Here is a 27,487-nt window from a genome sequence, read left to right as displayed (position 1 = left end):
TGAACAAGGGGAAAAGAGCCCAAAACCTGTCTGGGGGCCCTGACTCAGTTCTAGTAACCTCTGATGGGAAATGACACTTTGTCCAGTGCATACTCTTGTCCTGGTCACAGATTTTTAACTTCATTCCCCTATGCTTAAGCCTAGCTGCTTGTTAGACAGCTGTGGCAAATCTGGATGGCATACTAAAAAGCAGAGACATCATCTTGCCGACAAAGGTCTGTATAATCAAGGCCATGGTTTTCCGGCAGCAACGTACGGCTGTGAGAGTTGGACTATGAGGAAAGCTGAGCTCGGAAGATTCAACACTTTCCAATTGTGGTGCTTGAGAAGACTTTTGAGAGTCCCCTGGACAGAAAGAAGATCAAATCAGTCAACACTTAAAGAAATTAATTCAGGCTATTCCCTGGAAGATCAAATACTGAAGCTGAAACTTAAATACTTTTGCCACATAATGAGAAGACAGGACTCACTGGAAAAGACCCTGATGTTGGGAAAGACTGAAGGCAGAAGAAGGAGATGGCAGTGGATGAGATAGGTAGTGTCATGGAAACAACAAACATGCATTTGGACAGACTTTAAAAGACAATGAAGCACAGGAGGGCCTGGCAAGCTGTGGTCCATTGGGTCATGAAGATTTAGACACAACTGAACGACTGAACAAAAAATAAATTGTAAGATAGCTTAGATGTCTTGGACATCAGGTGGGTGCATAAAGTACTGGAGTTGGAGTCAGGAAGACCTGAGTTAAAATTCTCACTCTTAGGAGCTATAGGATCCTGGGTATGTCACTTAACCACTATTGGCCTCAGTTTCCTAATATGTAAAGTGGAGATAATCATAGTACCTACCAGGGTTGTAGTGAGGATCAAGTGAGAGAATAATTGTAAAGAGCTTAGCCCAGTATCTGACACATAATAGGGGCTATATAAATATTTGCTACTATTTTTACTACTTATTAGCTCTATGACCCTGGGCAAGTCACTTAACCTCTGTTTGTCTGTTTCCTCACCTACTTCCCAGCATTGTGGGAAGGATCAAATGCCAAAACAAGTGTAAAGCATTTTGCAAACCTTGAAACATTATATAAATGTCAGTCAATCTGAAACAGAAAATACTTCTGAGAAAAAAAGCAATCCTACTCCGATTGAAGTGGGTTTGACATTCACATTCACGAACACAGATAGAACCCAGGCAAGTGGTGAAGGATGCTAACTTGCTTTATTTTTTTTACCATGTACTAGAAATGCTGCACGGCACACTGATGTCCTAGGTTCAAGTACCACCTCCAATATGTACTAGTTGAGAAATCTTGGGCTCAACTTCTCAGTGCATCCAAGGTAAGTTTCTAATTCTATTGGTTGTTGCAAAGAAGATACTGATCTGTATTGGTAAAAGCAGTTATCTCATTGGGAGCACCCTACACTGGTGAAATTACAGGTCTAGACCAAAAAGGATTGGTGGCCATCCCACTTAATTTAATGGGTTGGGGGGAGAAGGAAAGAAAAGAGAAAGAAAGGAGCAACATTAAAAGTTTCTAAAACTACAATTTCTTTTACTGACTTATTCTATTTACTTTTGGACTGGTGCATGTGGCTTCACAGTTGGCATGGTAGATGTCCCACTCACAGAAGGAGGCAGCTCTTGGTTTTCCATTATTTGATTTTCAGGTCGTAATTTTCGACGAATGGGCTTTGATGGTGGCAGGTCCTGAGAAGAACAAACACAATGAACACTACCATGCCAACACCCCTCAATTTCCAGCTTCCCACACATCTACATACACATAGGTCCTCACATTCCCCATTCCAGGTTGGCAATGTAATAATTGAAGGCACCTATGAAAATCAGGAAGAATGATCAATGAGAACTTGGCTTCCGACCAAGCATGGCATAATGGATAGAGTGTCAGACATGGTATGAGGAAGACCCAGATTCACATCCCACCACAGACACTTACAATGTTTCCACATTTTGCTATGGTCACAATAAAAAGTTGAAAGACGGTATGTTAGGGTGTTCAAGGGCTGGCCTTGTAGAGTCAAAAAGACTTGGGCTCAAGATCTGTCGCAGACACAGATTGGCCATGTGATCTAGGCAAGTCACTTATCCTGCCTATCTATGTCTCCACCTCGTCATCTATAAACGAGAGGCTTGGATTCCATTCCAAAGTCTCTTCCAACTCAAAATCTAGGACTGTATGAATGATATTGCTGTCCCTGTTCGAAAAAATTTACCCACATTTACTCAATGGATAAGCTATTAGGATTTTATTACTTGATCTCTGTCCCATGTGGTGATGGGTTTGGGGTTTTTTTGTTTGTTTTGGAAGCCCATTTATGTTGTTGTTCAGTCATTACCAGTAGTGTCTGACTCTGTGACTCCATTTGGGGTTTTCTTGGCAAAGATATGGTTTGTCATTTCCTTCTCTAGCACATTTTACAGATACGTAAACTGAGGCAAACAAGGCTAAGAGACTTGCCCACGGACACACAGCTAGTAAGTGAATGAGGTCAGATTTGAACTCAGGAAGTCTTCCTGACTTCATGCCCAGTATTCTATCCACTGCACCACCTAGCTGCCCAGTTTTAAACTTTTCGTAAACTTTATCATATATATTTTTGGCTTTACGTAAGTATATTCTTCATTGTTCTACCTCAATTATTAAGTGAAGGCACGCTCAAGGACATCTGGAACATTTCTAGGGAATCTGGGTGACCCCCATGGTGGCTTAAATCCCCCTGACTCAGTACTAGGATGAATAGACAGTTACGTTAGGGTAAGAAGGAAAGGGAAAGATAATGAGAGAAACTTAAAGGCTAGTCAAAAACTGATTCCATGGCCTAAAAGGACAGAGCAGAGTCCACCATACTGTTGAGTAGGGGCGAGGAAATAAACAGGAGGAAAATATCCAGGGGGCCCCCTGGGAGCCCTTGAGGAGCTTTGCAGGCAATTTGCTCTTTTCAGAAGTGTGCCTTCCTGGCCGCAAGAAAGCAAAAACCTCTGAATCTTCTCAAAGCCAATTACCAGGGCATCCCCCGAGCCTGGGAAAAGAAGGACCATTGGCAAGGCGGCCAGTAGTCACTGTGCCACAGAGGCAGATGTCCAGCTGGCTGCTAAGATCCTGACCTCTCCAAACAGGATTTCCGTGGCTCTAGAACGTGATGCCACTTTGGGGGGTTGACAGAGGCAAAGTACAGGGAGTATCTCATGACAATAACGTGAAGCACTCTGGCATTACCTTCTTCACAGGACTTCCACTCTCCTCTGTCTGGGAAGGAGTTCTGGTCAATTGAGGATGTAATTCAATCTCCGATACTTGGTCTGTCTACAAGAATAAATCAGGCGTTGTAACGTATATATACAAAAGCATGAGGGATCAAAATGTCCTCAAACCTTGGTCACAAAGGGAAAAAATGAATTTGTACCCCCCAAGATTCTGAAAAGCAGAGAGCTGGAAAAGAGTTTTGAAATTATATATAGGCTGGAAAAGAGTTTTAAAATTATGCACGTGTGCATGCACACACCCACCCACACTGTTTAGGAATGCTAAGGGGTCCCTTGAATTTGTCCTTTCGAGTTGCTACCTTTTCCAGAAACATTGGACCTAGAGCATGCAGGAGACCCTAAATGCATCAGAGATGAAGCGCCCCCTACCCTCCTCCCCAGCTGTTTGTGCAGCTGAGACCCTTGTGGATAAGTAGACCATCCTATCTTCACAGTCTAGAGGCTCCCAAGGGAAAAGAATGTGGCTTCTGCTGTAGCCTTGCTCCTCCCCTTTCAGAGGGGTTTTGTCCCTTTCCCACCTTTATTGCATCTTTCCCCTTCCACGCCATGACCCTTTAGGTAGATATTCTAGATATTCTGTTATTTCTGTCCTGTGGTTATCAAAATGCAAAATTCTATATGGATGATGAACTATTTGTGTTCCACATGTGTGGTCATTTCTCTTAAACCCAGTTTTCATATAAATTTCATGAAGTTGTGATGGCCTGTTGACAGTACATATATACACACAGAGATAGAGATAGACAGATAGATATAATAAATCACCTATATAATAATTATACATGTAATATATAATCTATATATTATGTACACGAGCACATACACACACACACACACACACACACACACACACAAACATATGCATACATATAGGAAACTGATATAAGAGGTAAAGAAATTTCCCCAAAGTCACAAAGTAAGGAAAATTATGGGTGAAAGAGGGACCCCTTCCCCTTCATGGACTCCTTAATCAGCTTTTTTTCCCTTTTATTTCTGTTCTGAAACTGTGATTTCATTGGTGCAAAGAACTTCCAGAGTGAAAACTTTTGTCACCAATGAAAGCTGGCACCTAGTCTACAATTTAAAGACCTATAAAGTTGCCTGGGACGCCGAGAGGTTATTAAATTACTTGTTCAGAGTCATGTAACCAGGGCACGTCAGAGCCAGGATTTGAACCCAAGTCTTCCTGACTCTACAGGGCCACTATTTTATCCAGTATAAGATACTGCCTCTCCTCTTTCTTTTATGATGCTAAAAAAAAAACCAAAACCGTAGAATGAGGAAACACTCTCAGAAAATTACCAAACCTAAAATGTTATGCCTACATCAAATATCAAGAGATTTGCCTTCAAACTCAGGGATACTCCATTTCCTGTTTACAGCTTTGATTCCTTTAAATTACACAGACATGATCAAATTGAAAACAAACGAATAAAAAAATCCAGACATAACAAGGATTACAGAAGATCAAGGATATGTGTGGTTGCTTTTTCCCTCAGAGAAATACAAAAAAAGCTTTAGTGGAAACTGTTTAGGGGAAAATGCAGCTGAATGCCCCATACAGAAGCAACTTTGCAGGATAGTTACATATCCATCTCCCTTACATACTCTAGGTAGTCAAGCTTAGTGAGTAATGTACCAGTGAATCCACACTGACCAAAGAGGGCACAGAGCACCCAGCATACTCTCTATTGGCCCCTCTATGATCTAGACTGTTCGCTTTGCAGACCTGGATCCTGCAGAGGGAAGGCAGCACTTGCTTTCTGCCCATATAAAAGAAGGCTCCCACCAAAGCACTAACAGGTCACACTGGGTGGAGAGATTGATGGAAGCTTCTTATTTCACTTAGCACTCATTAATGACACATTTACCACAGAACCCCTTCTAACATGGCACAAATACAATTAAGACAATCTGATAATTTGCACCTAGCCAGTGATATAGGAATCCATCTTCAGAGTTAGGAAGACCCAGATTCTAGACTCATCTCCCTTCTTCTTCTATTACTACTACTACTATGACTACTCATCTTCTCTCTCTCTCTCTCTCTCTCTCTCTCTCTCTCTCTCTCTCACACACACACACACACACACACACACACACACACAGAGTCTGTGTGACCCTGGACAAGTCATTTAACCATTCAGTGTGTCCCAGGTGGCCTAACAGATGAATCACCGGATTAGAGTCAGGAAGACTTTAAGTCTGAATCTTGCTTTAGACACTGACTAGCTGTGTGATCCTGGGAAAGTCACTTAAACTCAATTTTCTTATCTGTAAAATGGGGATAATAATAGCACCCACCTCCCTGAGTTGTGAAAATAAGATAAGGAAGCACTTTGCAAACCTCAAAGTAAAATACCTAGCTACCATCATCATCCTGGCTTACAGCAGAGCCTTTGCAGAGCTACACTGATAGGCTTGCCTTGCTAGGAATTTCCTATACCAGTAAAACCGCAGTTCTGGTAAATAATAATAATAATAAAAACCATGAAAACCTCTAGTTAGGGCAAAGTCAACATTTCCCAAAGGTGACCATTCTGCTTTTAGTTTAGTTTTCTTACTGCCATTTACTTAAGATGAACAAGTCACACAGAGTCTGCAAAATCACACTTGTAAGTTATAGGTCTGGTGTTAACCAGGTAGTTTCCAGTTTTACTTGATACAGATCTTTCCCTTCTGCCATCGGTTCTTTGATCCGTAAATCATTATTTTCCTTTATTTGCTCTTTGAAACTCTACTATACCCATCCTACTACACCCAACCTATATGAGGTTGATGAACAAGACGTTCAGGGCTCACCAATTTTTTCTTCAGTGATGCCTTTCCTCTGCACGTGATAAATGGCAGGTTTTCTCTATCTCTAAATTGTTGATGGTGATTGACAGCAGAGCCTATCAACCAATCTTTGGAGAATTTTTAACACATTTCCCTTCATAGTTATTAACAGTAGAAGCCCTACAGTGGGCCTTCTGGGAAGAAGACAACCAACTAACAAGAAGTATCCTTTGAAAAACCCTCACATTTTTAGCCTTTTCATTAATGCATACAGGAAAGAGTATGTCAAGCAGCATGAGGCAGTTGCCAGAGAACCTGGAAGTCAGGAAACTTGGTTCAGGATCTGATTCTTATATATTTTAGTTGTATCACAACTGGCAGTCACTGAACTACTTAGTGCACAAAGAAACTTTCTAAGATCATAAATAGCAGAAGAATTACAAATCTGCATTGATGGCAGAATTTCTATAACAAAAGTTCTCTTCATTAACAACATTCACAAATCCCAACAAAAAAACACCCCCCCTAAAAAACCTCAGAAAATAATAGAAAACAGTGCCATGATCAGCAAGATTTTCCTATCCAAAATGATGTCAAATCTGTGTTGAAGTTAAATGTCTGAATTTGTGTGGGACAACCAAATATTAGATTTTGCTATTAATATTTTAATGCAATAATACCTTCCCACCAGCTTTATTCATAACAAAATGTGCCTGCCAGTTTGTGGCATGCTAAGAAAACATACTTTTAGAAAAAGTCTATTATAGCTGAAAGTGAACTTTCCTTAAAAAAATTAAACAAATTGAAAAATGACACACCCTCTCTTCCCTCTTCCATGCCTTGAATGAATTTTCCTTCCAACGCTACCACAAAAAGTTGGGATCAATCAGTAGCTCTCCACAATGGCAAGAATATGCAGCATTGGCTGTCATGGATAGGACAAGTTAAGGACAACAGAGCTCAGCTAGCTCCTAGAGATAGCAGAGCCCAAGCTCTAGGCTGAGTAAGCTTCCTTAACAGCCACTTCTCTTGATGAGCATCAGTGCAAGGGCAGCCCCAAGCAATGCTGAGCACTGGACTCTTATCATCCAGGGGAAAGGTTGAACTGAAAGGTGAGTGACTAATTGATGGGGACCATGTGGGAGAGGGAGAAAAATACTGGATTTGGCATTGGAGGAGCTGGGTTTAAGAAGTCATTGCCCACAATTTACCCTGTATCTTATTTGTACATAGTTATGTAATATTGTCTTTTCCCTTTAGATTATGAGTTTTTTGAGAGCTATTTCCTTTTTTTTCATTCCCAGTGCTTAGCTTAACATAGTGCCTGTCACATACAAGGCACTTAATAAACATTAATTGATTGACTGCGAGATGAAGGAGAACCCATTGCTTCTAGGGGAAGCTTATAGGATTATTTTTCCATTTTCTTTTTAATTAATTTTTTTAGTCAATGAAAATCCATATTCTCTCCCTCTTATTTACCCCACCTTTGAGAAAGAAAAGCAAAACCCTCATTACAAATATATATATATATATATAGTTAAGAAATTCTTTATATTGATCTTGTCCAAAAAAATCCCAAAACATATGTTTCTATTTGCACTCTGAGTCCATCACCACCCTGTCAAGAATTGGGTATCTATAATAGCAAACAAAAGTGGGACTTTTCACCATTTTTCCTTTTGGAGTGCTTCTCAGCACTACAGCAATCAAGTGCCTTTGATTAAGTCCTGCCTTTGTTTGAATCAAGAGTCTTTGATTGAATCAAGAGTCTTTGATGACCTGCTTAAGTCACAAGAAAGCCTAAGTCGCATTAGTTTGAATCACATGGTTGGGATACCCTCTGACCCTGAAGAAGCATGTACATATACTCGGAGGTTAGCATTTTGCTTGTGGGGGCTCACTCATTGGAAGAGTGTTCGTGTAGAGACTCTGGGTAGCCGTTAAGGAACCCCCAGCTTTGAAAACCCAGATGTTGGTGCTTTCTTCTCTCGTAACTATGTATGTATTGCTACGGACAGAGGGTTAGAAGCCCTGTCTGCTGATCTGTGTTATTTGCTCTGTTTATATAGCTTCTGCTTGTAATTTCTGTTTGTGTTTTGTCTGAAGTTCAGGTGCTGAGTTTTTCCCCTGAACTAAGTGAATGACATATGTATGTTTAATTACAGTGAGATTGTAAACCCTTTAAAGTTGCTTTCCTTCAGAAAAGCAGATCAAAGAACCTGTGCTAGCAGCGCTCCTGTGTGCTGGTGTTGTCGGTCTTACACCTCCACAGCAGCTGCAAGCAGCACTATTGTTATATAGCATCATGCTATGTCCCAAGTCCTTTGGAATTGTGGTTGGTCATTATGGTGATCAGAGTTCCCAGGACTTTCAAAGTCACGTGTCATTACAATATTGTTGTTATTATATAAATTGTTCTCCTGGTTCTTCTCACTTCACTGCATCAGTTCATATATGTCTTTCCAAGCCCCTGCATCATATCTTACAGCTTAGTATTCTATCACATTTATGTATCATTCTCCAACTAATGGACATCCCCTCAGTTTCTAATTCTTTGCCACCAAAAAAAGAGCTTCTATAAATATTTTATACATATGGGACTTTTCCTCTTTCTTTGATCTCTTTGGTGTATAGACTTGGTTGTAGTATCTCTGGGTCAAAGGGTATACCCTTTACAATTTAATAAACTTTCGACATAGCTCTAAACTACTTTCCAGAATGGCTGGACTTATTAATAATTCAACAAATAGTATACCGGTGTATCTTTTTTCTCTGCAGCCCATTTTATCTTTTTATCAGCTTTGCCAAGCTGATGGGCAGAAGTTCATGGATTTATAAAATCACTAATTTAGAGCTAGAAGCTACTTCAGGCTCTATCTGGTCCAACCCCTTATTTTATAACTGATGAAGCTGAAGTACACAGAGATGAGTAATTTCCTTGAGATCATGTAGGTTACATAGGTAGTAAATAGAAGAGTAATGGCTAGGTGGTGCAGTGAGTAGAGCACCAGCCCTGGAATCAAATCCAACCTCAGACACTTGACATACATACTAGCTTGTGACCTTGGACAAGTCACTTAACCCCAACTGCCCTGCCTGCCCCCCTCAAAAAGAAAAGGAAAGTAATGATTGGAATTCAAGACCCAGCACTCAGTAAACTCCAATGGCTCCCCATCACTTCCAAATCCAATTTAAAATCCTCTGTTTGGTATTAAACACTCATTATAACCTCCCACACCCACATAGCTACACACATACACACATTCTGCAGTCCCATGGCATGGGCCTCCTGGATGTTCCTTGAACAAGACACTGCATCTCCTGACTCAGGGCATTTTCACACGCATCGAATGCTCTCCCTCCTGGTCTCTGCCTCCCGACTTTCTGGCTTCCTTCGAATCCCACCTAAAGTCCCATCTGTTGTAGGAAGTCTTTCCCAAAGCACCTTACTTCTAGTGCCTTCCTTCTGTTGGTCATTTTCAGTTTATTCTACACATACCATGGCTTGTTTGTACATAATTGCTTACATGTTGTCTCCCTCATTGGCCTGTGAGCTACTTGAGTGCAAGGACTACCTTTATGTTTCTTTGTATCCCTGCTGCTTAGCACAGTGCTTGGCATACAGTAGGTGCTTAATAACCACTTACTGACTAAATTACAGACTCAAAATTCTTTCCATCGTACCCACGGCTAGTATGTTCCCTCTAGGATTACCTTCCATTTACTGGATACACTGGATGTACATCTTCTACGTATCTAGTTATTTACATTTTGTCTGCCTATTAGAAAATGAGCTCCTTGAGGGTACAGACTGTGTTTTTGTCTTTCTTTGTATCCTCAGTGCTCAGCACAGTGACTACCACATAGCGCGTGCTTAATAAATGCCTGTTGATTGGCTTATTGCACTACCCTGCCTCATTTGATATAGCTTTAACTGTTATGAAACATATTCTGACATCCAGCCTAAATTGGCCACTTTGTAAGATGAAAGATGTCATTCTCAAACCCTCAAGATGAGACCGGGTAAAACCACGTCTGCACTTGCCCAGAGATTACCAGAAGCAAGAGGTAAAATATTTTACCTAAATGTTAAATGCCATGTCCCATCACTTTAGGCTCCTTCCCTTAACCAGCAACATGATTCCATTACTCCTAAGGGAGAGTATTTGGTTCAGCAACAAATAGTACAGAGTTTGGATTCTGATCCAGACTGTGGCATTTAAAAGGTTTGAGAGACATAATTTCTGGGTAATTCAATCATTTTATTAATAATGCCAGCATTTTAATAAAAGGGTGGTCATTTGGCCTCTCTCTCTTAGACCAAAGACAATCATGGCAGCTGGCTCATAACTTATATGTTCTTTTGGAAGAGGAGTGTTCAAAAAATAGCAATCAACTGTGATTGGTTAACAATTAATGACAGAATGAATATTACAATGACTGGCTGGACCTGAATCTGGATTATGCCATTTATTATTTAAGCTAGCCCCACTGGGCAATCTATTCAAAGAATTTATCCCCACCCAAACCTGAATGGAATACAATGGCTGCCCCACCTGGGTAGGGTCTGGCCACAGGAGAAGGTTAGCTCAACCCTCAGAGACTGAGGTCTTGCCATGATGCAACAACAAGGCTACTTGCAGCTACTATGGCTGTGTAAGGCCAATGACATCAGCACACAGGAGGACTACTAGCACACGTTCTTTGATCTGCTTTTCTAAGGAAAGTAACTTTAAGGGGTTTATAATATCACTTTAATTAAACATACATATATCGTTCACTTAGTTCAGGGGAAAAAGCCAGCACCCTGAACTTCAGAGAAAACACAAACAGAAATTACAAGCAGAAAGTATATAAACAGAGCAAATAACATGAATCAACAGACAGGCTTCTAGCTGTCTGTCCAAAACATTACATAAATAGCTACCAGAGAGAGAAGCACCAACATCTGGGTTTTTCAAAGGTGGGGGTGGGGGAGGGAGGGCGGGGCTCCTTAATGGCCACCCAGAGTCTCGTCTGGTCAAATCACATGACACTCTTCCAGTGAGTGAGTGCCCAAAGTAAAACCTCTCCCACAGTTCCAAGAGTTCTTGATTCTCGATTCTCAATTCTCCATTCTAAGTTCAGTGGCTATCCTCTCATAATATATACCCTTTTTGAAAGCCCAAGCGTTTCACATCTCTTGTGACCTAATTAGCAAAAGGGTGTGGGACTTCCTACCAACAAAGGCAAGACTCAATCAAAGGCACTTGATTGCCTTAGTGCTGAGAAGCACTCCAAAAAAAAAAAACCGGGAAAAGTCCCAAATGCAGATAAAAGAAAAAGGGGAATCAGAATCTCCCCAAATCATTGGTTATTAATAATCATTTCTCTCAAGACACAGCCACAAGCCAAAAGAGGACCCAGTCAGCTGCCCAATACCACAGTTTGCTACCACAGGGGAAGAGATGGAAAAGCAGGGTGAGAACAATGTCTAAAGACTGCTCTCTATTGTTTAGTAAAATGATTCATCCAGTGGGGAAGCAGGATCTTTCCCCTCTGCAGCTGCTGCATCTGTCAACCCCTTTTCTATATCTATTTGTTTACTGGGCTCTTTTAAAAGCCCCTGGGCACAAACATAATAAAATCTCTCATTCTAGCATTTAAATCAGGCAACTGCAGCAACAATAATAAAATATTCCTTCTTAAAAAAATATTCTGCACAAAGTGCTACAGCTTATGTTATATAACATAATACATATAAATAATATATAAATAAGCATATATATGTTTACATTTTCAAATTTTAAGTTTATCTAATAAATACATTTATACAAATTTTATATAAATATATTAATATAAAATATAACTATATAAATAACTATATATAACATATACGTAAGCTTACATAAATACCATGGGATAGGCAGTGTCAAGAGGTGACTTCCTGAAAAGATACTTGAATGTTTGCCTAATTGCCAAGAGCCATCCCTTGTGAAGGGAAATACTGATCATTCTAGCCAAAAATGAGACTGGTATAGCTTGCCTGACTTTTATAAAAACTCACATTACTCTATATTCTATAGCACTTTACCTTTTACAAAGTACTAAATCTGAGGCAAGCTCTTTTTTTTTCCAAAAGATTCCACCGCTATCATGTTAATTCAGGGCCTCATCACCTCATACCTGACAAAGGTTAAGTGCAACAATGGATAGAGCATTGCACTTGGAGGCAGGAAGACCTGAGTTAGAATCCTCCCTCAGATGTTTAGCCTGTGACCCTGGGCAAGTCACTTAATTTCTCAGCTGTAAAACAAAAGGGTTGGACTCAACAATCTAAAGGGTCCCTTTCAGCTCTAAATCTATGATCCTGTGATCTTTTTAGCCCTTCTCTCAGTTTCCAGTAAGCTTCCAGTTCCAATCAAATGGAAACTACAGCCAGATTAATTTTATTCTCCTGCTCAAAATCCTTCCATGGCTCCCCAGTGCCTACAATCTAAAATTCTTATTATCTTAACCAAACATTCAAGATTCCAGACTTTCTCTTTACCTTCATTTCACTCCACACTGAACATTTGTTCCAACCAAACCAAGCTCTTCCTTGACCCCTCAATATTCCCAGGGGTATTTATTCCTAATTCAGATCCTACACATTCCTTCAAGACCTACCCCAAATCCCACTTCTCCCACAAAACTTTCCTAATGACTACAGCTCCAAACTCTTCTCTTGTCCAAATTACTCATTTTAACACTTAGATACACTATCTTGTCTGTTTTATATGTAGATATGTATTATATCCCCAGTACAATTGTAAACTACTGGAGAGTAACTATAAAGCATTATATTGTTGACTGAATGAATATTAAAAACTAGGCAAAAGGGACAAATTGTGCAGTAGTGACATAGGATACTATCTTCTGTAAATTTGGATGTAGCCAAATATCTACCCTTAGGCAAATTAAAGCTACTGGTTGTCTTCTTTGGAAAATCCCATGTGAAACATACCTTGACAATGCATTCTATAAACAAAGAAGTAGATGAATTGTAAGTAGAAGATAAGAGGTTACAACAGTCATGTGATTCACAGATGGGAAAAAAACACATCAAGTCAAACATTATTTGGAATTCCGTGGAGCCATCCTGAGAGTGACCATAATAGCAAAGGGTAAATAAATCCTCTCCTCTGGTCTCTAGGTATTTTCTCATGATAACTATCTTATTCTTCAAATCTTCATGTAAACCCCCAAACAAGATCTAACTGGTTATCATTAGTTTTAAAAAATAATTCCTAGAATCTGCTTGGAACTTGTCCTTTGCCTAGATCTGGGGTTTGTTTCCTGATGTTTTTATTTTATTTTTTTTTAATCTACAAAACTGCATTGTCAAGATCATCTGAAAAAGAGAAATAAAGCAAGGCAGTCACCAGCATATTTATAATAACAAATACTACATCGTGTCTATGAATGACTTCACAAAAGCGCTGAACTTCAAAGGGCAATAAAATCTAACCTAGAGGAAGTCTGTAGAATGTAACTCTCTAGATAATGGAATTTTTGTTTAAAATCATTCCTCAAATCATTCTCAAAAGGAAGCTGCCCTGAGAGAGGCAGCTATGTATCCGCACTTAGTATCAAGTGACCCGATTTCAAATCTAGCCCCAGAAACTTACTGGCTGTATGACGTCAGGGAATTCCTCATCTATAAGGTAGGGATAGTAATTTTAGCTCCAAACTTCCTGGGAGAAAGCACTTAGTGCATCTTAGAGGAATATATAAATGTTAGTCATCATGGATATAGGAGAACCCCGAACATTTCAACCCAAAATCTTAAGTAAGCTAACAACAGTATTTAAGGAACAAAACAAAACGAAACGAAACTGCTGTTTCTTGCTTTCAGAAGACCACCTACCATGGAAACCATAGTAGAAAAAGACAAAAGGCAAGGAAAAACTCCCTAATAATCAGGACTACCCAAAAGTAGAATGTGCTGCCTTGGAAAGTAGTAGGTTTTCCTACTCTCTCTAAGTCTCTAAGGGAAAGCTAAAATAATTCTTGAAGAAGGGATTCTTCGTTAGGTATGGATGGACTAGATTGCTTCTGAGAATCTTTTCAACTCTTGAGATTGTGCGACTGTGTTTTTTTGAGAAGCATTAAATAAAACCAACTTCACAATAATACCCACCAATGTCTTTCCTAAGTTTGGAGACAAGGAACAAAATAACATGGGATAGACAGTGATGTCAAGAGATGACTTCCAGAAAAAGATATTCAAATAACTGTTTGCCTAAGTGCCAGGAACCATACTGATCATTTCAGCCAAAAATGAGGCTGGTATATCTTGCCTATCCTCTATTCAGCTGGAGAACAGATGTTCAACACAAGGTAAAGAGACAAAAACTCACATTTCTCTATGTTCTATAGTACCTTACCTTTCACAAAGTGCTTTAGCCTCATAACAACACTTCTTAATTATGTAACCATCGGCAAATGGGCATTTTGGTTACATGTTGCATAGAGTACCGAGCCCAGGATCAGGAAGACCCGAGGTCAAATCAGACCTCAGACACTAACTGTGTGACCCTGGGCAAGTCATCTAATCCTGTTTGCCTCAGTTTCTGCATCTGTAAAATGAGATGGAAATGGCAAACCACTCCAATATCTTTGCCAAGAAAACCTTAAACGAGGTCACCAAGAGTCAAACACTATTGAAAATGACTGAACAAACCATGGCCAAATTACTTAATGTTTATAAGCCTCAGTTTCCTTACCCACAAAATGGAGCTAATGCTACTTGCCCGTGGTACTATAGCTAGTAAGTGCCAGAGCTGGAATTAAAAACCATGTCTTTTCCATACAGTTATTTGAATATCCCTCAGAACCAAGAGAACATTATATGCGGTAACAGCAATATTGTTTTAAGGGTCATCTCTTCATCAGAGACTGTAATAGAAGGAGAGAAAATGGAAGACGGAAATAAAGAACTAACAAAAAGGAGAAAACATAATGATATGCACAATATAGGCACTCAGGAATTACTAGCCAAAACCGACTAAATATTATTCTATTTAATCCAATTAATATTTTTGAGCTTCTGCTAACTGCAAGTACTAGAAATACAGAAAGAAAAATGAAACCATCCTTGCCCACAAGGAGCCTCATTCTACTAGGGAGAAATTATTTGTTCACAGAAAAGTAAATACAAGATAATTTAAGAAGCAAGCAAGCACTAACATGGAGAGGGCTTCAAATGCTGAGGGCTTCACAGAGGAGGCAACAGCTGAACCACATCTTGAAGAAAAATACAAACACTGAGAGTCAGAGATGAAGAGGGAGTATGTTCCAGGCATGTGGGATGCTTTATGTAAAAAGTTAAATAATTCCTCCATCAAAGCAGTAAAAATTATAAAATGTGGAAACATTCAATAATGGAAGGATTGAGAAGAGAGGCACACTAATACATTGTTGGTGGAGCTATTATTGCATAGAGCTACACACATGATGATTACAGCAGTGTAACAAAAATAACACCATAAGACAGCCAGATTCTGATGAACTGTAATGACTAATATCAGCCCAAGAGAACAGATGATAAAATATGCCTCTCTCCTGTCACCAGACAAATGGGGGCCTAGAGGTAAAAGAGACTGAATATACCCTTTCGGATATGGTCACTGTATAGGATGCTTTTGTAGAATTGTTTTTCTTTGTTAAAAGGGAAGATACAATAGTGGTACAATGTGTGTGCTGTGGGGAGGGTCTATTGAGAAATGACTTATAGGGAAAAAAAGGCATCAATAAAATGTCTTTTTAAAAATAACATCATGTTAAAAAAAATAAAGGTCACCTAAGAGGGTCAAGTCAATACAACTTATTGAGTACTTATAGTGGGCAAAGCCCTGTACAAAAGGACTTTCGATGTTCTCTGTGTGTAATTTTTTAAAATAATTTTTATCTTAGAGGTAACAAACATTCATTGTTGTTCAGTCATTTCAATCATGCCTGACTCTTTGTATCCTCATTTGGGGTTTTCTTGGCAAAGACACTGGAGTGGTTTGCTATTTCCTTCTCCAGTTCATTTGACAGATGAGGAAACTGAGGCATAGGCATACAGGGTTAAGTGACTTGCCCAGGGTCACACAGCCTATAAGTAAACTCAGGTCTTCTTCATTCCACCGTACCACCTGGCTTCAGACAAACACAGATAGTCCTGATTTTCAAAGAGAAGAAAGGCATGGATTGATTTCAATACCAGCCCCAATATCAGAGTAATTTATGAAAGGACGAGTTTATGAACTCAGAGAGTGAAGGAATGATTATTAGCAGCCAGAATGTGTTGTTTTCCAGAATAACTTCATGTCTCAGTGCGCCAAGGTTGCTCACATAGTCATCTTGGGGCAGGTAGCCGGCACAGTGGAATCAGAAAGACTCATCCTCCCTGAGCTCAAATCTGGCCTCAGACAGCTCTGTGGCAAATCATTTAATCCTGTTTGCCTCAGTTTCCGCACCTGTAAAATGAACTGTTAGAGGAAATGGCAAGCCACTCCAGTACCTTTGCCAAAAATCCCAAATGGATTCGTGAAGAATTGGACATGACTGAAACAACTGAACAACACAACAACAACTAATATGGTAGGTCAGGGAAGTGATATCCGCAACGTATATCCGTACATCAGTTAAGCCTCCGACAGAATCCCTCATGAGGCAGGATGGTACAGTGAGAAGAGGGCTTGGGTTCAAATCCCACTTCTGGTCCACAGGCAGGTCAATTAATCTTTTTGAGCCTCATCTATAAAATGCCTCTAGCATCTCATCTCACAGTGTTGTTGTAAAGGGAAAATGAGATGAAGTGTATAAACGTTAGAACACCAGACACAGGTCAACTATCATGACACCTACTGGACAAGAAAGAAAAGAATAAGGATTTGATGGCAATACTTTTCAATGTTTTACTTCACCTTGCATCTGCTGCCCTGCCCAATTTCAACACCATAGAACGAGATGGCCCTCCTGGAATAAGTTCATCACTCCTCAATTCACCACCATGATGCTAACTCAAGTCCTGATTGACAGCAACCTCCCTCAGTCCCCTCTCCCTTCTGATTGGCTGGAGGGCAGAGGACCAAACTTCTCCCAATGCCTTCCTTTATTGAGGACAGAAATTGGCACCCCCGATAGTCTCCCTTTTTCCTGCCTCCTTTTGTGGGTTGTTCATTCGTTTCAGCCACGTCCAACTCTTCGTGATGCCATTTGGGGCTCTGGCCTGGTTTGACATATCCTTCTCCAGAGCATTTTACGGATAAGGAAATTGAGACAGACAGGGTTAAGTGACTTCTTGCCCAGAGTCACATCACTAGCTGGTCAGATTTGAACTCAGGAAGATGAGTCTTCTGATTTCAGGCCTGGCACTGTATCTATTGTGCCACCTAAATGCCCTTCTTTTGTGTGGAGTCTTCCTTTTTAGACTAAGCTCTTTGAGGGCAGAGATGGTTTTCCTTCCTATTAATGGTATCCCCAGCACTTAGTACAGTCCCTGGCACATAGTAGACACTTAATCAATGTTTATTGCATTAGATTGAATTGGAGGTGGAGGCTGAACTGGCTGACTAACTAAATTCAAGAATCTCCCTGGAGGGAGACCCTACTAGGGGTCTATCCTTGGCCATTGTGTTCATTTTTATTGTTGATTTGGATGAAGACAGAGATAGCATGTTTATGAAAATGTCTGAATGACAAATCTGGAAAGGATGGTTAATATACTGGATGACAGGATCTGAATCCCAAAAGATCTCAATAGGCTGAACCAACAGGCTAAATCTAATAAGATGAAATTTAATAAGAGTAAGTGGAAAGTCCTGAACTTTGCATTAAAAATAACTGATTGTTCAAGTACAGCATGGTGTGTGTGTGTGTGCGGCAGGGATGGGGAGATTCCACAGCAGTTTATGGGGAAAAGATGGAGTTTTAGTAGATTAATAAGTTAGCGGTATGACCAGGCAGGCCTCCCCTCAAAGCTAATGTGATACTAGTCTGCTCTAATGGAAACAGAGTGAACGAAACAAGGGATTTTATGTTCCCACTATACTCCACCCTGGTTAAATCACACTTAAGTGTTGTTTCTACTTCTAGGTGCTATATTATTGAAAGATATGAAGAACTAATCGATCGACAAGCAATTATTAAGTGCTTGCTATGTGCCAGGCACTGTGATATAAGTGTTGGGAAGACAAAGAAAAAGAAAAAACCAATCATGCCCTTAATATTTAAGAGGATGTAGGGGAAAGGATTCCTGTAGAAGGGGACACTGATTCTTAAAGGAAATATGGGATTCCAAGAAGAGGAAGTGAAGAGGCAACACCCTCAGGGGACAGGGTGCGGGGGCAGGAGGGGAGAGAAAGGGGTGTCCAATGGGAAGGCATAGAAACGGGAGGGATGATGTAGGAAGGAAGAACTACAAGTAGGCCAAAACGCTTGGATCATAGAGAGGGTCAACAAATCTTTCTGTAAAAGGTTTCTTTAAACTAGATTTTGAGAAGGTGGTTTTTCTGATAACTTCAAATTCAGATACCTTTTTGCTTCAGGATATATTACTATGTGTTCTTTAGTCCTTTTTTTCAGATGAAGTTTTTTTTCTGTTATGCAGCATTTAAGCATGTGTTAAGACAGCTAAGTGGCATAGTGATAGAGAGTTGGGTTTGGAGTCAGGAAGGCTCATTTTCCTGAGTTCAAATCTAGCCTTGACTTTGTGTGACCTTGAGCAAATCACTTAACCCTGTTTGCCTCAGTTTCCTCATCTGTAAGATGAGCTAGAAAAGGAAATGGCAAACCACTCCAGTATCTTTGCCAAGAAAATCCCAAGTGGGGTCAACTGAACAATAGGGGAAAACGTTAGCATATAGAAAAATCAGTACGTAAAAGACAAAAACAGAGTAGGTGGAAAGCAGCATTAGAGAGGAAGGCGCTAGCAACAGTGAGACCAGAACATCTGCAGGAGATGGGGTTTAAGGCTTGTCGGAAATGAAGGATTAGGCAGAGATTAGGAGGAACTTGGAGCATGTCCAAACAACAGGGACTAGGATGGTATGGGGGGCTCACACTCAAGTCATCTCAGGATGTGCTGAAAGAAGTGGATAAAGTTTAGCCAGAAGAAGAGAAAATTCAGGTCTGTCTTTGATCGTCTTCACTAGTTGAAGCCAGGCAAGGAAACATTTTTTTTAAATTGCACAGATGAGAGTAGAAGAAAGTTCAGAAGGGGAGAGAAACAGGGTAATGTTGGTACTACCACATTAAATTTCACAGTTGGTGTACCTAGTTTTAACCATATGCATATATACATATATACATTTATTTAAAGCTGTATGTAATAGATTAATTATTTCACGTAAACCACCTTTTTCTTGCCTTTGTACATGGAAGTGCTTGTGTTTGCTGTCAATATTTTAGTTTGAAATTAGAACATTTTTAAAAAGTAGTTGAAGATATCTATTACTCACAAAAAGGATAAGATTTGCTCACTTATTTGCTGAAGGCAGAAACAGGACTTAGAATTTGAAAGCAACTTATAGTACACTATGGGGAAAATCTTTCTACCATTCAGAGCTCAAGTGGAATGGGATGCCTTGGGAGGTAATGAGTATTCTGACCAAGGAGTAGGATCATTGTAGGTCAAAGAAGTTAAACCTAGAAAACACCTGGGCCAGCAGCTCATTTTAAAAATAAAGTAAAGGGGTGAATGCCCCCTACCTCCTGACAGAGAAGTGATGGGCTCAAGGTTCAGAGACAGAATTTTGGGACGTGGCCACTGTTGTAGATTCATTTTTCTTGACTGCATAGTTGCTCCAAGATGAGTTTTCCTCCTCCCACCACCTCTCTCAACCTCAGCCTCTCCAGGAGAAAAGATGACAGGTGAGTGCCACCATGCCCCACCAAAAACATTGAAATCAGATCATTTAAAGGACTCAAACTTTTTTTTTCAGATGTGCAAATAAATTAGATAATTGCTGTCATGCATTCTGCCTCTTTTCCCCCTCCTGCTAAAACTATATTTGACATGGGATGATGCTCTATACTTCTTGGAGCTATAAATCTCCCCCTATCCCACATAAATTTATCCAATAAGATAGACCATGTATATATAAAGTAGAAAAAGGCTATGCAGAGCCCTAGTGGGGATAGGTTAGCCTAGGGATCAATACAGCAGTGGGCCAGGGATCTGCGGTGAAATCTAGAGATAATCTGAGGAAATAAACCCCAAGAAAGAAGATGGGTCAGCTAACGACCCCCACTCCCCGCCCAGGTAAATAGTATAGTAGAGAGAACATTAGATTTCAAGTTGGAGGAGGACTTGGGTTCAAATCCCAACTCTACTTACCACTATAGATGAGCTCCCTCATCTATGAAATAAAGAAGTTAAGCTAGCAGGGGTTGGCAAACTCCAGGATCACGGATTTGGCTCTTCAGTTATACTTTGCCAACCCCCTGGACTAGCCTAAAGTCCCTTCCCATGCTCAAATCTTAAGCTCCATTTCTTCTAGGAGCCATTCCTTCCAATTTGTCTCTGGTTTCTACGGGATGAGACTTTGAGACATGTAGTCCTTGGCCCAATGGCAGAGACTTCACCATTCTTTTGGTCATGACCATATTCATCTTTAGTGGCTCAGGTACTCTCTGGAGCCAAAGCAAGAGAGCAGGCTCAGAAAGATCTATTTATGTTCCTGTTTCCTACCTTTGTTGTCTTCTCAGTATGCACATTAGCATATCTAAACCCCACATTTACATTGTATAATTTCATCTAGATTGCAGGTTATAACAATTCATATGAAATCACATCAAGTACTTACTGACACTTTATTATGGGCAAAGTAGTTTAGTTCAGTGCAAAGAGCTTCAGACCTAGAATATGACAGGGGAGGGAAGAAGAAGGGGGGAGAGAGAGATAGAGGAAGAGGGAAAGCATAGAGGACAAGCATTTATATAGGGCCTACTATGGGCCAGGGTGCATTGTGCTAAGTGCATTATGAATCTCTCGTTTGATCCTCACAATCCCTAGAAGGTAGGTGCCATTATGATCCCCATTTTACAGTTGAGGAAACTAAGGCAGACTGACTTTCCCAGGGTCATATAGCTAGTAAGTATCTGAGGCTAGGTTTGAACAAAGGTCTTCCAGACTCCAAGCCCAGAGCTGTTTCTAGACACTCCACCACCTAACTGCCTCTAATCTGGAGACCTGGGTTTGAGACCTGGTTCCACTGCTCGGTTCTACAGCATGGAACAATGGAAAGACCACTAGTCTTAGGCTGTGTAATGCTGGAAAAGCCACTTAATCTTTCTAAGCCTCAGCTTCCCCATTTATGAAATAGGGATGTAAAATGGTTCCTGCTCTATCCAGCTCACAAAGTTGTGAGGAAACCTTATAGCACTATGGAAACATGAGCTATCATTAGTAATTCACTGTCTGACCTTGGGCAATTCCTTTGCCCTCTAGGCCTCATTTTCCTTAGATTTTAAATGAGGGAGTTGGACTAGGTGATCTTCCAGCACTTAGTATAGTCCCTGGCACATAGCAGGCACTTAATAAATGTTTGTTGGCTGACCATTATGGGAGAGGTAGTATGATGTAACTGATGGAGTGTTTTCCTAACCTTAACGCATTAAACAAAGACCTAGAGATACCTGCTGGAAGGTATAAATTTATTAAATTTAAGAATTATTACAAGGTGGGAAGGGCACTAGATGGAGCAGTGGATAGAATGCCTGGCCTGGAGTCATGAAGACCTGAGTTCAAATCCAGCCTCAGACACTTCCTAGCTGTGGGACCCTGAGCAAGTCACTTAACCCTTTCCTCCTCTATAAAATGAGCTGTAGACAGAAATGACAAACTGCTCCAAATATCTTTGCCAAGAAAACCCCCAAATGTGGTCATGAAGTCAGACATGACTGAAATGACCAAACAACAACAAGCCGGGTTCAAAGCCTGCCTTTGACACTGACCAGCGGAGTGTCCATGGGCAGGTCATTTAATCTCTCCAACCTAAGGTAACCCTCTAAGACTATATAAGATAAGGACAGGTTGTGATCTGCTCGGAGGGAGAGTCCCATACCAACAAAATGTCCTTGGCATCCTGACATAGAATTCTCAATAATTAGAATACACAATCCCTGCCTTTGAGAAGCATATAATCTTGGTGAGAAAAAACAGGGAAGTTAAACAATGGGTCAAAGATGAACTCACCAAGAAACACATGGCAGCTAAGAGCCACAAGAAACTCCCTCCTCAAAGGTCTTTACATCATACTTGGCTGGGAGCATGTTTTATTTCCCTCATAGTAAAGCATAAGTTTCTTGGAGGCAGAGACTTTATTGCTTTGCTTTTGTAAACTCAGTACCCACCTGAGTGCCTTGCATGCTGTCGACACTCATTGTTTCTTAAATTGAATTAAATAGAGTGCTCAGAACCAACTGGGGTTAGTCTGAAAGGTCCCACGTTGCCATGGTGTTCCAAGAACCGCCATCTCCATGGAAATGAAAGTCCTTCAGCACAGCCAACTGAGAAGACCCCAATGCCATGCAAATATAAATAGCAGTCAAATTTAATCTGAAAAGCCAACGTGGAATTGGGATTGGCTGTATACTTTTGATTTCACACAGTTACTACTTTTACCATCCTCATACCTAAATGCGTGTCCTCAAACGCATGCGGCCATATGGCTCTTAAAATCCAGATGTGGACCTAGTCTAAGTCCCTGACAGTCTAATTATCACAGGGATTCTTGATAATAACCCCTGAGAATTAGATTTATTTCTGTCTTTCGTGTTTAAAAATGCTTCAAAAGTTCTGGCATTAAATCACACAGCATTTTACCTTAGTGATTTTTTTTTTTAAATTCTTTTCCCTCCCCTTCCCCTCTCTATCTTCGTTGCCTGTAACTGAAGGTGATAAGAGACAAGATGACAGCTTTTCCTTACACATGACATCTGGATTGTGATAAATGTCACTCTTCAGGTTGGCTCAGCTCTTCCTGCATGAAAGATCATGTTCATTAAGAAAAGATGGGCTAAAAAATGGGAACAGCTGGCTAGAGAGGTCCGCTGTAAAAATAAATAAAGCCATTTCAGGTTCAAGGGCTTCCCAAGGAATAAATACTAGGCAGCTAATTTCCTGTAATGTCCTTAAAGTGCCACCTAGTGGCATCAGCTGAACTTAAATTTGAGAGAGAGGGTTTTTTTCTGAGCTTCAAAATACATCCCCATCCCAAACAATACAAACTGGGCTTGGGCTGGCATGTTAACATAAGGTCAACTTGGAATGTCTTTGTTTCAGAACCAGAAAAGGGCTTAGAGATCATTGAAAATAATCTCCTTTTTAAATTTTTATTTATTCTATTCCGAACTTAAGAAATAAAACAAACATCTCAATTAAATTACCTCCTCCTTTTATAGATGAAGAAATAGAAATCACTTACCAATAATAGTTAGCAGCATAAATAGGACTAGAACCCAAATCTCTTGATACCTTGTTGCCTCCAGAGTGACCTTGAATTTATTTACTAGAGATTACTGTTTACCATACATAATAGATATAAATAGCTCTTGCTGAGCTCACTTAGACTAGAAAGAAGGAGAATCAGAGGGTGAGGTAAGTCACATATACCAGTTTACTACTTGGGAGGTAAGGTTGATGGTGATACCGAGCAGAAGGGCCGAGTTAGGGGAGATCTGGGAGGGAAGAAATTCCTCTCTGTTATTCTCTTCAGGAAAGCTGTCTCCATTTTCTTCACCTTCAGGCTAGACTGTTGTGGTGAGGCCTCAGGATTTATCTTGGAATTCACTAGAGGCCATAGTCTGATTTCTTCTGATTATGTTCGAGACACAGAGGGTTAGCAGGGCCCACCCACGCTGGGCTGCTGCAGCTGCCAGTTGGCAAAGGGATTTAGTACTTGAGGTCTCACCACCCAAGTATAAGAGACCCGAGAGAATCTTGGTCAGAGGTTCTTAGAGCAAGAGTTCAAGCCTTGAAGAGAGCCAAAGAGACCTACCCCCTGCAATTCATCATGCCCTGAACAGAGCCGAGATGGTTGGTCACAAGGGCAACGGGAAAGGCCTTCTCCACTCTCAATGCAGAAAAAGAAGAGGTGACCAGAATGGATTGGAAATGAAAGGAGAAGCTTAAATTGTATAAATATACTGAGTTTGCAATGATAAGCTAAAGACCACTTATATCAAGAGACCAGGTGCATGACATATCAGAAGCTAAGGAAGTGGAATTTATCTCTTCTTTTTCTATAAAATACTTGAGAGAGACAGGAGTCTAAAGGAAAAGCATGCAGGGAGTAGCTGGGCTCAGGTGAAGTTTCAAGGAGCTCATACAGGGAATAGTTGGGCTCAGGTGAAGTTTCAAGGAGCTTGAAGCGAGGTTGGACAGCAAATGAAAACTGTTATCATCCTTAATACCTTTTTATTGCTTTAAGAACTATCTCCAGGTTCATAAAAACCAACATTAAAAACTCTCTCAAAAAGCAGGGGTCCTTAACCTGATACTTTGAACATATTTTGATCACTGTATTTCAACATAATTGGGCTCATTTGTATTCCTATACATTATGTTTCATTCATTTAAAAACATTATTCTGAGAAGGGGCCCGCAGGCTTCACCAGACTACCCAAGGGGTCTCTGCTCTCAAGAATCACCCTTTCTCAAGTTTCCAAGTAAAGAAGAAGAAAATCATCGTGGTCCTGAATAGGACATTCTGAAGCAGAATTATTTCAGTTCATAGAGATTGCAGAGCAGTACCTCTTGGTCCCTTTGAGATCAAAACGTCTTGATTATTCAATATGTTGTCTGTCAGTTAGGAAGCGTTTGCTTTAAAAATAGAGAGGAATAGAGAAAAGTGCCTCAACATGACTACTAAACCAATTACCACAGCAAGCAAGTATAGCATGACCATTTATTTTTGTCATTCAGTCGTTTCAGTCATGACCAACTCTTTTCCATTTGGGCTTTTTCTTTGCAAAGATACTGGAGTGGTTTGCCATTTCCTTCTCCAGCTCATTTTACAGATGAGGAAACTGAGGCAAACAGGGTTAAGTGATTTGCTCAGGGTCACACAGCTACTAAATGTCTAAGGTCACATTTGAATTCAGGTCTTCCTGACTCCAGGCCTGTCACTCTGGCCCCTGCACCACCTGGCTTCCCAACATAATCATAGCTAACACTTTAAAAGCACTTTATATACATTATCTCATTTAATCCACATGACAACCCTATGAAGAAGAAACTGGCCCCATTTTACAGATAAGGAAACAGAGGCTCAGAAAGATTAAGTGATTTTCTTGTGGTCATATAGCTAGCAGATGCTAGATTAGATTGTAAGTTCCTTTAAGTCAGGAACCATCTTTTGCCTCTTTTTGTATTCCCAGCACTTAGCACAGTGCCTGGAACACAGTAGGTGATTACTAAATGTTTGTTGATTAATTGAGATGTTGGAGAAAGGAGGAGAAACCAGGTCTCTCTTGATCCCAAGTCCCAAACTCTTGCCATGACCCATACACTGCTAAGTTCCTTTTTTAAGTTGAATTTTTTTCAATAATGAAAATCTGTCTTCCTTCTCTTCCATCTACCTCCCACCAACCCACCCCACCAACCCACCAACCAACGAGAAAGAAAGAAAAACAAAAAACATAAATACAAACATATATGTATGGTCAAGCAAAACAAATTCCCCTACCCGTCATTTCTAAAACAAAATAGAACAGAGGCAGAGCCCAGGTAGAGTGAGAAGAAGCAATGGAATCTAGCCCTCCCCCGAGACTTTCTCAACAAAGATCTAGAGAATGCACCAGATTAAATTCTGATCAGAAAAGCCAAGAAGAACTCACAGTGAGTCATTTTTACAGTCCAGAGTGGTTTAAGGAGATGGACAGAAAGGTCTGCATATGCTGGCAGGGGGATGGATGAAGGAGAAAAGGGAGTGGGGGGGGGGGAGGCAGAGAAAGAGTTCTGACAATGCAGAAAGCATTCCAGTATCCAGGAACTGGTAGAGGGCCAAGATAGAACATCAGAAGGAGATCCTAGGGGATCCTGGTCAAGCACTGAGTCCAGGAAGGGAGGGGGCATCTACCATCTCCATCGCCTACCACCTAGTGCTGGGTCACAGATCTAGGGAAAAAAAGAACGGTCACCCATGCGAGTGTCCAGTCATAGGAACAACTTCCAAGAAGCAAACAGTAGCTGTATGGCTCTGGTCGCTGGAGCAAAGGGTAAAGTCCTAAACCAAAGGGGAGTTCAGATGCTCTGACCACATGGACTAATAGTATCTGAGTCTGCTAAAAATCCCAACCAGAAACAAGCTGATAGACCCCAACTTGGGCCCAGAACTTGTAGAACTGAGACCAAGGACAGTAAATAGACCCCTCCCTGGATCACAACACTGTGGAGACACTGAAAATTTGCAGGTATCCAGATGGAGCTATGAAAGCAGCAGTTGATATGAGTTTTACCTCTCATCATTTTGTTACAGCACATTCATATACCAAAACTTGTTCAGACCTTCGCTGAATGATGGGCAACCCCTCAGTTTCTAACTCATTTCCACCACAAAAAAGCTGGCATAGACATTTTTGTAAATACAGATCCATTCCTTCTTTCTCTTGCCTTTTTGGGGTACAGACTTGATAATTGGTATTGCTAGGTCAAAGAGCATGCATATGCTCATAAATTCTTGGCTTGCCTCACTGTCAGTTTGATTCGTCAAAAAACAGAAGTGGCAAAGAGGCAATGTTAAAAAAAATCATGTAGTCCCTTCCCTTCATTTTACAGATTGTTAAATTGAGGCTGAGAGGCTAGTTATGGAGAGAGGTAGGTCTACACCAGGCCCACTGTTCTTTCTAAAGCTATTTCGAAATGAATGCCAGTAGTGGTATGAAGCACTTTGGGATGCGGTTGTTGTTCTTGTCGCTGTGTCATTCAAGTTGTGTCCAGCTCTTTGTGACCCTGTGGACCATACTGTCCGTGGGGTTTTCTTGGCAAAGATAATGGAGCAGTTTGTCAATTCTTTCTCCAGTGGATTAGCACTTATTAAGTGCCTACTGAATTGAATTGATAGCTAACATCATTGTCACCATAGTGATTTTCTGTCACTAGTCTTTTTAATATCATTAAAGCCTACTTTTTCCCTTTTCTACTGTTCCTCGGCTCAGACTAGAGTCTTCACTTGCCTTCCCTCACCTTTATTCCCTCCTTTCAAAAACTTACCTTCAGTTTTTATTCCTCATTTTACCTACTCTTTTGTTCTTGGGTCTTTCCTATAGTCTATCTAATAACAGTCAAACTTTGAAACTGTATGGCTCATTTGTTTCATTTTTAAGCCTCAAAAATTCACCTCATACTGTAAGAATGGACTAGGGTCTGTCACTGATGACAGCACACCCAAATTAAATGTCTTTCATG

The 27,487-nt window shown here is 40.5% G+C and overlaps 1 protein-coding gene across 6 annotated transcripts in view; it reads right to left on the bottom strand.

The window, feature by feature from the left end:
• REPS2 (RALBP1 associated Eps domain containing 2) overlaps positions 1-27,487 on the bottom strand; it is a 261,912-nt gene that overhangs the window by 12,037 nt on the left and 222,388 nt on the right. For all 6 annotated transcript variants that reach the window (XM_036747200.1, XM_036747202.1, XM_036747205.1 and 3 more), the window contains 2 exons: positions 3,239-3,325; positions 1,574-1,707 (listed from right to left, as the gene is read on the bottom strand). In XM_036747200.1, the coding sequence (XP_036603095.1) occupies positions 1,574-1,707; positions 3,239-3,325 (221 nt within the window). The remainder of the gene's footprint in view (positions 1-1,573; positions 1,708-3,238; positions 3,326-27,487) is intronic.

The sequence above is a fragment of the Trichosurus vulpecula genome, chromosome 2 (assembly GCF_011100635.1).
Source record: "Trichosurus vulpecula isolate mTriVul1 chromosome 2, mTriVul1.pri, whole genome shotgun sequence".
Classification (NCBI taxonomy): Eukaryota; Metazoa; Chordata; class Mammalia; order Diprotodontia; family Phalangeridae; genus Trichosurus; species Trichosurus vulpecula.
This window is presented reverse-complemented; position numbering and strand designations above follow the sequence as displayed.